At 40.5% G+C, this 13,690-nt stretch overlaps 1 protein-coding gene across 8 annotated transcripts in view; it reads left to right on the plus strand.

Annotated features, from left to right (window-relative positions):
* The first annotated feature begins 6,543 nt into the window (after positions 1-6,543).
* Positions 6,544-13,690, plus strand: part of YTHDC2 (YTH N6-methyladenosine RNA binding protein C2) — an 80,928-nt gene continuing 73,781 nt past the window's right edge. For 7 of the 8 annotated variants that reach the window (XR_012414581.1, XM_045394108.3, XM_073995162.1 and 4 more), the window contains exons 1-2: positions 6,544-6,925; positions 8,094-8,184. Coding sequence is in view for 2 of the 8 variants with exons in the window: in XM_045394108.3 (XP_045250043.1) it covers positions 6,739-6,925; positions 8,094-8,184 (278 nt within the window). In the remaining 6 variants the exon portion in view is untranslated. Of the gene's footprint in view, positions 6,926-8,093; positions 8,185-10,847; positions 10,927-13,690 lie in introns of all 8 variants that reach the window. The other variant, XM_073995160.1, reaches the window with a different exon arrangement.

Genomic DNA, 13,690 nt, shown 5'->3' on the forward strand with positions numbered 1-13,690 from the left:
TCCTTGTTATTAAGCCAACCATGGGCTGATATTACCTTTTTTTCCCATAAACTTCAGACCAGCATGGAAGTAACCTACACTGTTTCCACATTCTTGGCTCCTCTCAGCAGCCAAGTCCTGAAGTTGCAAGAACCATGATCTCCACCTTGGGCAATCAGAAGGGATCCAAGAGATCGATACAGTGGTTTGTATCTGAAGTATTTATTAAATCTAGCATTTGTCCATTGACCCCATAAATCTCTCTAATGTCAGGGACCTTCTCAAGAGTCTGTGAAGGTAAGAGACTGGTGCTTGTTTTTTCCATTGTGTGTTGATAGTTATGGAGACAATAAGACTGAACCTACCTACAGATTGCCTGCATTTGTGAATTATGAATACAAAAGGTAGGGTGGTAACAGTTGGCAATTCAGTATGTATGATTTACTTGAAAAGGAAGCCACAAAACAATTTTTGAGACCCAACACAACATGAAATGTGCAAAAGTGATTGCCTAAGGCTCATAAATTAAAGGGTTGCTGGTGAGGAAGTGGCTTGCTTGACCACCTCTTTGCTAACTGGTCTAGACTGAGGGTGTGCTGCCAGAAGCTGATCTTGATATCTAATGATATGGGGCAGAACTGGAGTGATGATATGAAATGGTGTCATAAAAAGTATTCTAGTCTTGGATCCTCATGTAACTACACAATATTGGGCAATAAACCCAGCCAAGCTATACTTTCATTTCCTCATTTGTAAAATGATCCAGTTGAATTCCAAAGGTTCCTTCTATTTCTAAAATTCTATGATTTATTTGCCATAGTTAAAATTTCACTTGCTCATTACTTTGGAGAAATCCCAATAAGTCAAAACTCTCCTCTGCTCATGTGCTACCTAATTCTTGACAAGGATTAGTCTCACAAACAGAGAGTAGTGGCCACTTCCCATGCAGTGATTCAGGGCATAATGAGATGGAATCCCATTGGCAAACTCCTCACTAGCTATAGCATTTCCAGAAATTACATTATAAGAGATTTATTTCTTTGCATTTTGGAGGTTCCTCTTTAAGACTCCCTTGTTAAAGTGGAAATGTCCCTGGAAGACTATTCAGTCCTTAGTATTGGTTGAAAACTTTGTGAGAACAGTCTGTTAGATAGGTCTTATGGGCCAGAGGAGAGGAAGCGGCTGAAGAAGAGTGTGGAGGCATCAGTGTGACTCCAGTGCACTTCTTGGGGCCCCATTACCCTGTGTGATGGGCCAGTCATTACAGGAAAAGGAAGATGATGGGATCAAGTTTGGGGAATAGATTGGAGAGACTTGAGTCAGGTGGTGTCCACATGCATCTTAGCACATAACTCTGGAGTCCCTGACATCTCTGTTATGAATGTTTGTGTCCCCACCCCCCTAATTCATATATTAAAGCTCTAACCTCCAATGTGAAGGTACTTGAGGATGGGGCGGTAATTAGTGTTAGATAAGGTTATGAGTGTGGGACACTCAAGACAGGATTGGTGCCCTTTTAAAGGAGACACGAAAGAGCAAGCTGTCTGAGTGCAAGCACCAATAAAAGGCCCTGTAAGCACACAGCAAGTGGGTGGCCATCTGCAAGCCAGGAAAAGGGCTCTCTATAGAAACTGAACTTTCCCAGACCTTGATCTTGGACTTTTCAGCCCTCAGAACTGCTGAAAATAAATTTATGTTGTTTAAGCCACCCAGTGTGTGGTATTTTGTCATGGCAGCCTAAGGTGACTAAAATAATCTTTTAATCATGTGGTCCCTTTCCTTTTCAGTGTTAGTTGTGAGTCAATTTGCCAAATTAAACATGAAAGAAATGTCCCTAAAACATCTGCCAAGGGAGTATTCCTAAATAGTATTCCTCCCTGACCAAACACCAGGCTGGTTTTTCTTTGTTGCTGTTGCTGGAGTTGACTACTTTTGGATGATCCAATCAAACCAGGTAGTTACATGTCCTGAAAGAATACTTCTTTCTTAACCTATTCCAAATGCTTAAGTAGGTTTACTAACTTGATACATTTTGGGGCTAGAAAGACTCTTAACGATTTTTAAAAAAACTGTCAACATTTTCAAACATGCCCCAAAGTAAAAAGAATAGTATAAAGAAGACCGGTATAACCATCACCCCAATTCAGTAATTACCAGGATTTTGCTTGTGAAGATTTTGAAGAAAAATATCAGTAAGAAATAAAGTACTATATTTATCAAGTACTAAGCGTGCCCTGGGGAAAATAAAATCTTGATTTTGTGGGATATAAATACACTGTCAAGCAATGGAAAAATGTAGTCAATTCCTCTTCAGCTATCTGCATGGGTAAACTTTGCCTATGCTTTAAAAACTGAATCCTTTAATAAAACAAACATTAAATATTTAGCAATAACCTTTTTGTTTTCAGTGGGTTTTTGACATTCTCTTCTCTTCAGAGAGCTCCAGGACACAGCTCCATGAATATACTCTCCCTCTTCGTCTCTGAGTTCTTCTTAACAGTCTCCTGAAGGAGAAACTTAGGGGTCTTCATTCTCCCAGCTCTGCAGCATCCTCTAATACATTCTCACCTGATTCTTTTTACTACCACAGTTACATTATTTAAAGTGTCATCATTCCCACACTTGATTTTTAAAATCCTACTCTTGATGCACCCCAAGAGCACGGTTTCCTTAAAATTCCATAAGGACATATGCCAAAGGACAAATTTACATCCCTCCTGTCTTCCCAGTAGGTAAATTTCTTCTGGTATCCGATCATAGAGTAGATCTACATTGATCATTTAGTGTCACTGCTTTCTTCTTTGGTCCCTTCAACCTGCCTTTCCATGCTCCCAATGAGGGGCTTTCAAGATTGTGACATAGTACTTTCTCTGACATACTGCTCCTTTGCTTAGAAAATTCTTTCCCATGGGTTGGGCATGGTGGCTCACGCCTGTAATCCCAGCAGATTGGGAGGCCGAGGCTGGTGGATCACAAGGTCAGGAGATCGAGACCATCCTGGCTAACATGGTGAAACTCTGTCTCTACTAAAAATTAAAAAAAAATTAGCCGGGCGTGGTGGCTCATGCCTGTAGTACCAGCTACTCCGGAGGCTGAGGCGGGAGAATAGCATAAATCTGGGAGGCGGAGCTTGCAGTGAGCCAAGATGGCGCCACTGCATTCCAGCCTGGGCGACCAAGGGAGACTCCATCTCAAAAAAAAAAAAAGAAAAAAAAAAGAAAGTTCTTCCCTGTAAGCCTGTGAGCTTTTCCAAACCTTTTCTTCTTATTTTCCTACGCAATCCTTTAAAATTGTATCTCCTTTATAAAACAAACAAGCAAGACTTCCTGGAAGAGATGGTTTTCCTCTTCTTGGTCATCCCCAACATGAGATAGCAATTGCTCAGTGAGTTACACAATGTATTTGCTGACCTACTGTGTTCACAATTTTGGACCGAGCTTTTAGTGTTTGGGAGATGGTTAAGGATGTTCTAGATGTTTTTAAGGCACATTCTGTAAAAATAGTCATTTAAATTTTAAGCTCCAAGATCTAACGGACTATGTCTATTTACATCTTTTATTTATGGATGTTGAATAAATTAGTGTCTGATACTTTTGGTAATGATTGGGATATCCTATCACATGAGAGTGGGTAAGAAGAGAAAGAATACAAACTAGTTGATAGCCTCTTCCAGAGAGTCTTATTTTTATGATTTTAAAATATGAACATCGCCTCCTATTAACCTCGTTGCTGCCACCTCCCTTATTAAAATGAAATTGTCCCTGGAAGGGATTACTACTGTTATTACAATACTTCATAGAAGCTGTTTATGAAAATCAGAGTCAAGACCTAGAACCATAAGCAAAAGATAGCTTTCTAGTGTCACCTTGTGGCTAACCATATTAATATACATTTAAGCTGATTACTACGTAGATAGGTAGATATATATATGGGATATAGGAAAATACCATTTTTCGATATATACATTATGATATGTGTATAGAATGATAACACTGGAAGTGGTTTTACAATTAAGTACAAATTTTATTCCATAGATTTAGATATGAAATAACTTGGTTTCTCTGTAATTAACCTCAGTTAATTCAGGGGACGCCACTCTTCTCTAGGCTTGCTTCTAAGTTCTGGGGGACTTATGGAGTAGCAAGGCATTAGTAAGTGTGGGAAAGAGTTTCTGATCCTTGTTGGTCAAACAACATAGGTCACTGTTAAGTCATTTATTGCTTATTCTCAACTGTGTGATTCCTTCAGGTCTGGCATATCTCTCTGCCAATTCTGGACACCTCTTGGGCACCAGGAATCCTCTGCTGCTCTATACCACACTGAACCTCACCTGCCTAGGCACACCACACCACCCATCTTTCCTGGGCTGCCTCTCTGGGCTTCCCTTGGGAAAGCAGCACAGGCCATACTGTTCCAGGATCTCCCATACCATTCAGGGTTTTTGTTTTGTTCTCCTCAGTAGAAGCAGGGCTCAGGATCCTTTTAGGCAACTTACTGGTATATTAATATGTGACTTCTTCCAGTTCTAAAAAACTGAAACCAACTTAAGACAATATTCCCCCAAACAATAAATCCCAAATGACGTGGCTGAACAAGAGAGAAAGGATTGGAGGGCTGGCAAAGTAGAGGTGATGAGGGGGCAAAGGGTGGGAGGTAATATCCCTAGCATCAATAATAAAATCATCTTGGTTATATTTTAAGACTATATTACTCTACCAGGCCAATTTTATAGATGTGAAGAGAGCAGTTTCCAGACCACTGTGCTGTGGCATGCTCGTATGCCACAAGTTATTTATAGGCATATTAAGAAGTTGATGACCCCAGTTCTTAGGCAACTGGGTACAAACTGGAACTGGTAAAGCCAATTCTCTCAGCCCAGTCACTTCTGCCCAAGATCAGCCTTATCATTGTCCAAATATATTAGTCAGAATAAGCTAACTCTTTGTATCAGTTATCTACTGCTGTGTAACAAACCCAACCTAAAACTTAGTGGCTTAAAGCAACATTCATTTTATTTGTTTATGTGTTCTGTGGGTCAACAGTTTGGACTATGTTTAGCTAGGTGGTTCTGCTAATCTTGCTTTGGGTTGCTTACAGAGTTGTAGTCATCCAGTAGCTTTTCTGAGACTAGACTTTCCATTATGGCCTTTATTGCCTGTCTCGCCCTTGGTGTTGGTAGATGATTGGGCCATAGTTGTCAGTGGCCTAGCCTAAGCTTCTTTACTTTGTGGAAGAAGAATTCTCAGCCTCAAAACAGGGTAAACCTTAATGCACAAACACCTTTCAAGGCCCTGCTTATCTCATATTTGCTGATGTTCCAATGGCCAAAGCAAGTTACATTGCCAAGGACAGAGTCCATATGGGAAGGAAGAATACAAGGGTGTGAACACGGGAATGTGTGATTCATCAAAGCCATACCTTTGATGAATTCAACAATTTACCATATTGTTACAAAAAAAAAAAACTCCCTAAATCTCAGCAGTTTACCACAACTAAGGATTATTTCTTACCCATGTCATATTCCAATGTGGGTTGGTGAGGACACTCTATCACACTCATTCAGGGGATCGGGAACCTGCTATCTATCTAGTGGTTCTACCGTTGTCTAAGAACTTCCAGAAGACCAGGAAAGGCAGAGAAGGGAGACTTCAAGGAAGGTGTTACAGACCAGTCCTGGAAGTGGTGTACATCAGTTCCAGCAACATTCCAATGGCCATGTGAACTCAGCCATGTGGCCCCCAGCTAACTGCAGGGGAGTTGGGAAATATCACTCCTAGGAAGAAAAGGAGAAACATTTTTTGATGAGTATCAGTATTCTATGCCACAGTTCATACTTCTTGTCACCAAATATTCCACCCCCTTTTTACCACACACAGAATACACGTATATCCTCCCCAGACACCTGGAATTCTATCTAGTCACTGCATCCAGGATCTGTTGTTGATACACAGTCCTCTTTATTAGATTCAGATGTGTATCCTTATTGCCAGGTAACTCATGAACTATGTAAATATGTACTACGTACCTGTCCCCACTCAGCTACCCTGTGTAGCGTGATAGAGCAAGGGTGGCATACTTGCATTAAAATCTCCCATTCAGAAAAGGGAAGAATGCAAGACACCTAACAGTCGCTCATTTTTTAGTATATGTATTTTTTATGATATTTTTCCAAATGTTGCACGGGAAATATATATACTAAAAAGTATTCGTTTATCTGAAATGCAAATTAATTAGGCATTCTGTATTTTTATTTGCTAAATCTGGCAACCCTCCTCCTACTATAATATAAATTCCATGAAGGTAGGAACCTTCTCCAATGTATATCGAAGGCGTGGCATAGTGCCAGGTCCACAGTGGGAGCCCATATATGCTTACTGCAGGAATTAATGAAGGACTAAACGAGATAGCAAGGGAGTGAATAAGAAGACGAGGAGCGACCCTTGGCGGGCGGCGGGGGAAGAGGACCGCACCACAGCTCGGCAGAGCCTCCCTTAGGCGCGCAGCGGCGGCCGCGCTGAGGTCACGGGCGCCGGCCCTGGTGACGTCATTACGCCCGCGCTCCCCGCCTTGCCGTGATATCAACGGCGCAGGTTTCACTTCTGCTGTTGTGGTGACTGAGGGCTTTCTGGTGACTTCAGCCCAACGCAGGCCGTCTGCGGAGCCGCCGGGTAGTGGCCCCGGAGTCCCACGGTCTCTGTCATTGGCTGTCACCCAGCAGGCCTGGCCGCTCCCGTGCGGGGAGACCATCTCTTCAGGGCAATGTCCAGGCCGAGCAGCGTCTCCCCGCGGCAGCCGGCTCCTGGCGGTGGCGGAGGCGGTGGCCCCTCGCCGTGTGGCCCTGGGGGCGGCGGGCGGGCCAAGGGGCTGAAGGACATTCGCATTGATGAGGAGGTGAAGATCGCAGTCAATATCGCGCTGGAGCGCTTCCGATACGGGGACCAGAGAGGTGAGGTTCCCGACAGGGACCCTGCTGGCCGTCAGGACACCCCCTTACCCCAGCGCCCCCCAAACCTGGGCCCACCGAGTGATGGGGTTGCCTCCGAAGAGGGAGGGAGGACCCGGGCCACCGTCCGGGTCGGGCCTCAGCGGCGGCACCCGGGTCTGGAACGCGGCTGTTAGCCCTGCGGTAAAATGCGAGGTGCTCTGCGCATTAGTGGGGTTATGGGCACTTTGCTCGCTAGCTGCAAGTGTTTTTTTCCCCCGCGTCTTTCAACAGCCTTGGGCGGTTAAGCCACCGTGTTTCAGATATTGGTTAGCCCTAACCCTTAAAAAAATTTTTTTAAGGGATTGTCACCTTAATTATGGCACGTTTAAGCTACAGATGTAGAAAAGCAGAAAGAAATCAAACATATAAGTAAGTGCACCGGTAATACGTTTGAACCCTGAAGCAATCACGCTACCCACTTAAACCTGTTTGGCACACGAAGCCTCTTCCACACCTCCTGAGGTTAGAAAGCCGCTTGTCTTGGATCATATAGTGCAGAACCAGCAACTGACCTGTGGTGACCTGTACAGTATGTTGAGGGCTCATTCGGACCTGCTGGCTTAATTAGGGGACCTCTTACTCTGGACTCTTTATAGTCAAAAATGGGGAATGTTCTGGACAGAGAGATTGTGAATTCACATTAAAAAAAGAGAAAGCCTCAGCAGTATATAACAAATCCCTCTGAAATAGTGAAATATGAATTCTATACAGTTTCGAAAGCAAAGACAATGGAGTTTCATGTTGAGAATTCATAATGTTTGAGCATATCTCATCATTTATTTTGTTAACAAGTAGGGACCAAGTTAAATATGTTCAGTCATTATACCAACTCAAAATTCCAGCACAAGTAAGAGGAGTCGTTTATTGGTGAACATCAGAGGCCTTTATCACATTTAGGTTTAATACATAGATGTCTTTTTATCAATATCAGAATTCTGGTAGACGTTCAGTAGTTATTAATAAAATATATTAATTTTATTAACTTAGAATATGAAATATAAAGTAAGTTAACCTCACATAAAGTATAAATTTGATTGTCTATGTTTTTCATATTTTATGTCTGTGTGTATTACTTGAGAGAAAATTGCCTACCTACAAATTGTACTGCTTTTATTTTTTTCTCATGTAGAGATGGAATTTCCTTCTTCTTTGACCAGTACTGAAAGAGCCTTTATTCATCGACTCAGTCAGTCTCTTGGTTTGGTCTCTAAAAGTAAAGGGTAAGCTGGTAGCATTTCTTATTGTTTTTAAAAAAAGATTATTTGCTCAAAAAAGGGAGAATGTTTCTGAGTACGTTTAAGTAGTTATTACTGTTTTAACTTCACATTCTTAATTGTATCCTGTGTAGATAAAATGATTCAGGTCTGTACCAAATTCACCTCTTTCCTCTTCCTTCTATCTATCTCTCCCTGCCTTTTTTGTTTTGTTTTCTTTTTCCCTAGGAAAATGCTTTTTCCTCTACCCAGCTTAGGTTCCTTGGCTGGGACCCTGCAAATTAGACTGATAAAAAACATATTAACAAGAGAAAAACATAAGCTTATTAAGATATGCATCATGCATACATAGGGGAAAACTCGATAGTAACTCAAACATGGGGCTTATGTGGCATCTTAATAAAGAACAATGAATTTATTTAAAAAATGACAAGACAAAGGAAAAGGACTTTGAACTTGTAGGTGCAGTAAATTGTGGGAAGGTATATATGGGGAAACTAATGGAAGGTATGTGTTGTTTTAGCAAGGTTGGTTATGTAGGTTCCTCTGGTGCTGTCTCTGGGTTAAGAGTCTAGAGTGGTTTCTCTTATTAAGAATAGTCCTGCCCTTTCTGGTAAAGCAGGGGAGGGCAGAGTTCTTTTAGGTCTGCTTCTTCTCAATTGCCTTCAGCTCAAAATAATGGGAGAGTGACATATATTTGGGTGGCATACTCTGAACTCTTTCAAAGGTAAATTTTAAGATGTAAGAAAAAAATAGTTTAAAAGTTGAAGTTGATTTCTTGAGAAAAATATTTTTATTTTTTGATAGAAATGAAATCTCATTTGAAATATTGATGTACAAAAGATAATAAGTACAATTATTTATGAAACTTATGTCTTTTACTGTTACTGCACTGTAATAGTAAGCTTTAGAACATATGTTCATTGTTTTCTTTCCTACCAAGTCAAGAATCGGATGATTAGAAATAATTTTAAAAAGTGGTACAGGAGGAAATTGTTTTGTTTTGTTGGGAGGATCACAGAGCTACAGTGGGGAAAAGTCATTTGAGCCATCCAAACTGAAAAACTCTAAATTCTGTGGACCTATTTCATTTTGTCAGTAAGGATGGTGGGATCAATATAAAGGAAGCTTTCTCACTGTTGGTGCTGTTGACATTTTGGACTGGATACTTCTTTATTCTGTTTTGTGTACTGTAGGGTGTTTAACAGCATCCCTAGCCGTTACTACTACATAGCACTAACACCCCCAACCCCAGTTGTGACAACCAAAAATGCTTCTGGAGGTTGCCAGATGTCCTCTGGAGAGCAAAATTGCTCAGGTTGAGAACTACTGACATGGAAAAAAAAGATAAAATTAAGTAAATATATTAATTAATAAATCTTCAGACGGTCCCAAGATGAAAGTAGCTGATGTAGGAATGTCTTGCATATGACTGCCTACTACAGTGATAAATTACTGAGACGGGATTTAGTTTAGGTGAATGTGCATTTTGAACATCACTAAGGCCAGTGCTGGAACAGTGGTTAGATTCCTGAGTGTGCCCATATTATAGTCCACTAGGTAGGTAAAATACTGCACCTGAAAATAAAAATATAGTTCAAAGCCATAATACTTTATCCTGAAACACTTGGGCTAAATATGTTTGAGATTCAGATTTTTTAGACTTTAGAAAGGTATTTGGGTATATTTGCAATATGTTATGTAATCTACCTAATAAAATATGGCCATCACCTTTAGTCACATTTGTATTTTTGCTGGAAGTTTTATGAATATTCACACTGAGACTATTAATAACCTCATGTCAATGTAATCACATGATCACATTTGATGTCAAATGAGATTACTGCAAACTTAAAAGTTTCCAGTTTTAGCACTGTTTGGGTTTAGTAGTTGCAAGTAAGAGGTTTTGGGTCTGAGCTGGGAAATGCATGTTATGAATGTACAATTCTGTAGCTACGTCATTTCTATGGTTACATGGGTCTTGCATTCTAAACAGCTAACTTAGAAAAGCAGTCCATTAGAGTAGACTTCCTGTCCTTCTCTTCAGTATCATAGTCGTCTAAGAGTTGATCTGGAATGAATAAATATCTTGGGAAGGAGAAATCAAGAAGAAAGTTATGGAGACAAAAATGGGGAATGCGGAAACATTGAAGAGCCAGAGAAAGAAGAAAAAGGAAAAGAGATGCTAAGGGAAGCAAGGCAATGCTGTCTATTTATCCAGTCCCTAATACCTATAACCTTAATGCTTTCAACCTTCTTATGAAATACCCTAGCTACTTCTCTCTCCTTTTCATCTTTGAGTAAACTTTGTACTATATTTTCTTAGTGGTCCTTGTGATTTTCAAATGCCTTTTCTTCTTTTCACAAAAAGAAATAAATCACTTTGAATCTACTTCTCAAATCCTTTCTTTTCATTTGTATCAGAATTTGTACCTGACTTATATTTCATGAAATTATCTGTTCACCCTTTCACTTTTTTTTTGTAGGGGGAGCGGGGGACAAGGTCTTGCTCTGTCACCCAGGCTGTAGTACAGTGGCACGATCATGGCTCACTTCTCACTGCAGTCTCCATCTCCCAGGCCCAATCAATCCTCTCACCTCAGCCTCCTGAGTAGCTGGGACTACAGGCATGTGCCACCATATCCAACTAATTTTTCTGTTTTTTGTAGAGGACAGCATCTCACTATGTTGCTCAGGAAGGTCTTGAACTACTGGGCTCAAGCAATCCTCCCTCCTTGGCCTCCCAAAGTACGTGAGCCACTGGGCCCAGCCGGATTTTTGTGAAAAATCTTATTAACTTGGCAAGTTAGTTTTCCTCTGTGTGTGTGTGTGTGTGTGTGTGCGCGCGTGTGTGTGTGTGTCTGTATGTGTCTGATATTATAGTTTCTTAGTACGTATTTGAGAGGACACCTGGTATAAAGGGCAGAAAGCCTGGATTCTATTTCGAGTCTCTCATTGCCTCGTTCTCTTATTTGGGCTTCTTATATAAGTTTTAAAAGATAGATTCCAGACTTTTTGTGATAGTTCTTAATTTTTTTCTGGTCAGTTTTTTTCTTTTTGATATTCTTTCTTTCAAAATTAAGCCATTGGTGATGGATTTTGTTTTTCATCTTCCAAATAATTGACTTTTACCTGCTTTGATTTTATTTATTTATTTATTTATTTTTGAGAGTCTTGCTTAGTCACCCAGGCTGGAGTGCAGTGGCGCGATCTCGTCTCACCGCAAGCTCTGCCTCCTGGGTTCATGCCATTCTCTTACCTCAGCTTCCCAAGTAGCTGGGACTACAGGCACCCACCACCATGCCCGGCTACTTTTTTTATATTTTTAGTAGAGACGAGCTTTCACCATGTTAGCCAGGATGGTCTTGATCTCCTGACCCTGTGATCCACCTGCCTCAGCCTCCCAAAGTGGTGGGATTACAGGCATGAACCACTGCTCCTGGCTTTATTTTTATTTTTTAGGAATCTTCCTCTGTTGCCCAGGCTGGAGTACAGTGGCACAATCATAGCTCACTGTAGCCTCAAACGCCTAGGCTCAGGCTATCCTCCCAAGTAGCTAGGACCACAGGCATGCACCACCATGCCTGGCTAATTTAAAATTTTTTTTGTAGAGATGGGGTCTTGCTATGTTGCTCAGCCTGGTCTCAAACTCCTGGGCTCAAGTGATCTCTTGCCTAGGCCTCCCAAAGTATTGGGATTATAGGCCTGAGCTAGTGTGCCTTGGACCTGTTTTGATTATTTTTTGTAATTGCTTGTCTTTTAGTGAAAACATTCTTGGAGTAAAAGCCCCATTTTGTGATTTTTAGTATATCCTAAAGTTTTCTTTGAAATTCTAGTCAGGTTTCACATACCAAAAATTTCACATCATTATTTACTTCTTTTCCTCAACTTCAAAGGTTGTGTTTAAAGTCACACTGAGGTCACTGTGTTTTAGTCCTAAAGGCTCACTTTTCTAAGTCTTTGCCTTGTTTAAAATGAAAACAAAATCCCGTCTCGATTTTTCTCAGTCCAAGTTAGACAAAAATGGATTTTACAAAATGAACTTTGTTAAAAATCTGTAGAATGGGAAAATATGAAGTATATGAAAGTAGATTTTCCAAGTACAAGTTTCTTATTCTGTGACTGCTAAGGTCACTGCCTAATAGGTACCAAATAGAGTACCAAAGTACTCTACTTACCCTGACCAGAAGGCTCCCAACCTACAAGGACATTCCCCTTTTCAAATTTAGATTACTGCCCATCTTGCCTCCTGTCTTGGAAAGTTGCGTACTGCGTTCTTCCTCTCTCCTCCCAGCTAAAGAAAGAAAAATGGTTTTCAGGTAGTGAATTTTTGGATATCCACTAAAAAGAAAACCTGCTGTGTCCAATAATAATAGGAGTTAACTCTTTTTTTTAGTGGCTAAAATTATCTTACAGTTCTGGAGGTCAGAAGTCCAACAACACAGGTCCCATGGACTTAAAATCAAGATATCGCAGGGCTGCATTCCTTGAGGAGGCAAGAGCAAACATTTATTAAGTGTTGTTGTGTACTTGTGCTAGGTGCTTTAAATGGATTATCATTTAATCCTAACAACAGTTGTTTTTTTTTTAATCATTATATAAATTTAATCAAGATTAGAAATTTACTCACACAAATGCCTATTCAGAGGTAATTTAAATGAAAGAGTCAATAAACATAATTTCTTTTCTTATTACTTTTATTTTACTTTAAGTTCTGGGATACATGTGCTGAATGTGCAAGTTAGTTACATAGGTGTACATGTGCCCTGGTGGTTTTCTGCACTTATCAACCCATCAGCTAGGTTTTAAGCCCTGCATGCATTAGATAGTAGTCCTAATGCTCTCCCTTTCCTTTCCCCCAACCCCCGACAGGCCCCAGTGTGTGATGTTCCCCCCATGTCCATGTGTTCTCATTATTCAACTCCCACTTATGAGTGAGAACATGCAGTGTTTGGTTTTCTGTTCCTGTGTTAGTTTGCTGAGGATGATGGTTTCCAGCTTCATCCATGTCCCTGCAAAGAACATGAACTTATTCTTTTTTATGGCTGCACAATAAACATAATGTTATTTTTACTTCAGTTTTTCGTGGAGAATCAAAGAGAGGGACACCTCCTGTTTTTTATGAAACTAGTATAACTTTGCTACCTAACTCAGATAAAGAAAATATTAGAAATGAAAATTATGGGCTTATCTTACTTATGAGCATAGGTGTAATATGCTAAATAAAATATTATTAAATAAAATAAAAAATTAGATCACGTTTAAACTGGGGTTTCCCAAGAATAAAAGGATTACTGAAAATAAAATAATCTCTTAGTTTTTTTTTTCTTTTTAATGAGAAGGAGTCAGCATTCTCATATTTGGATGAGAGCCTTTGGGGCTGATTCATCTCTGGCCTGGTGTTTACCAGAGGGGAAAGGATAGACCTTGACCTGAAAGTGGGTGACTCCCATGGCCTTAGTGCACTTTCTCTTCACAGAAGTGAGTGACAAGGACCAGTGGTTCCTTCTTA

Source organism: Macaca fascicularis, chromosome 6, assembly GCF_037993035.2.
Source record: "Macaca fascicularis isolate 582-1 chromosome 6, T2T-MFA8v1.1".
NCBI classification, from domain to species: domain Eukaryota; kingdom Metazoa; phylum Chordata; class Mammalia; order Primates; family Cercopithecidae; genus Macaca; species Macaca fascicularis.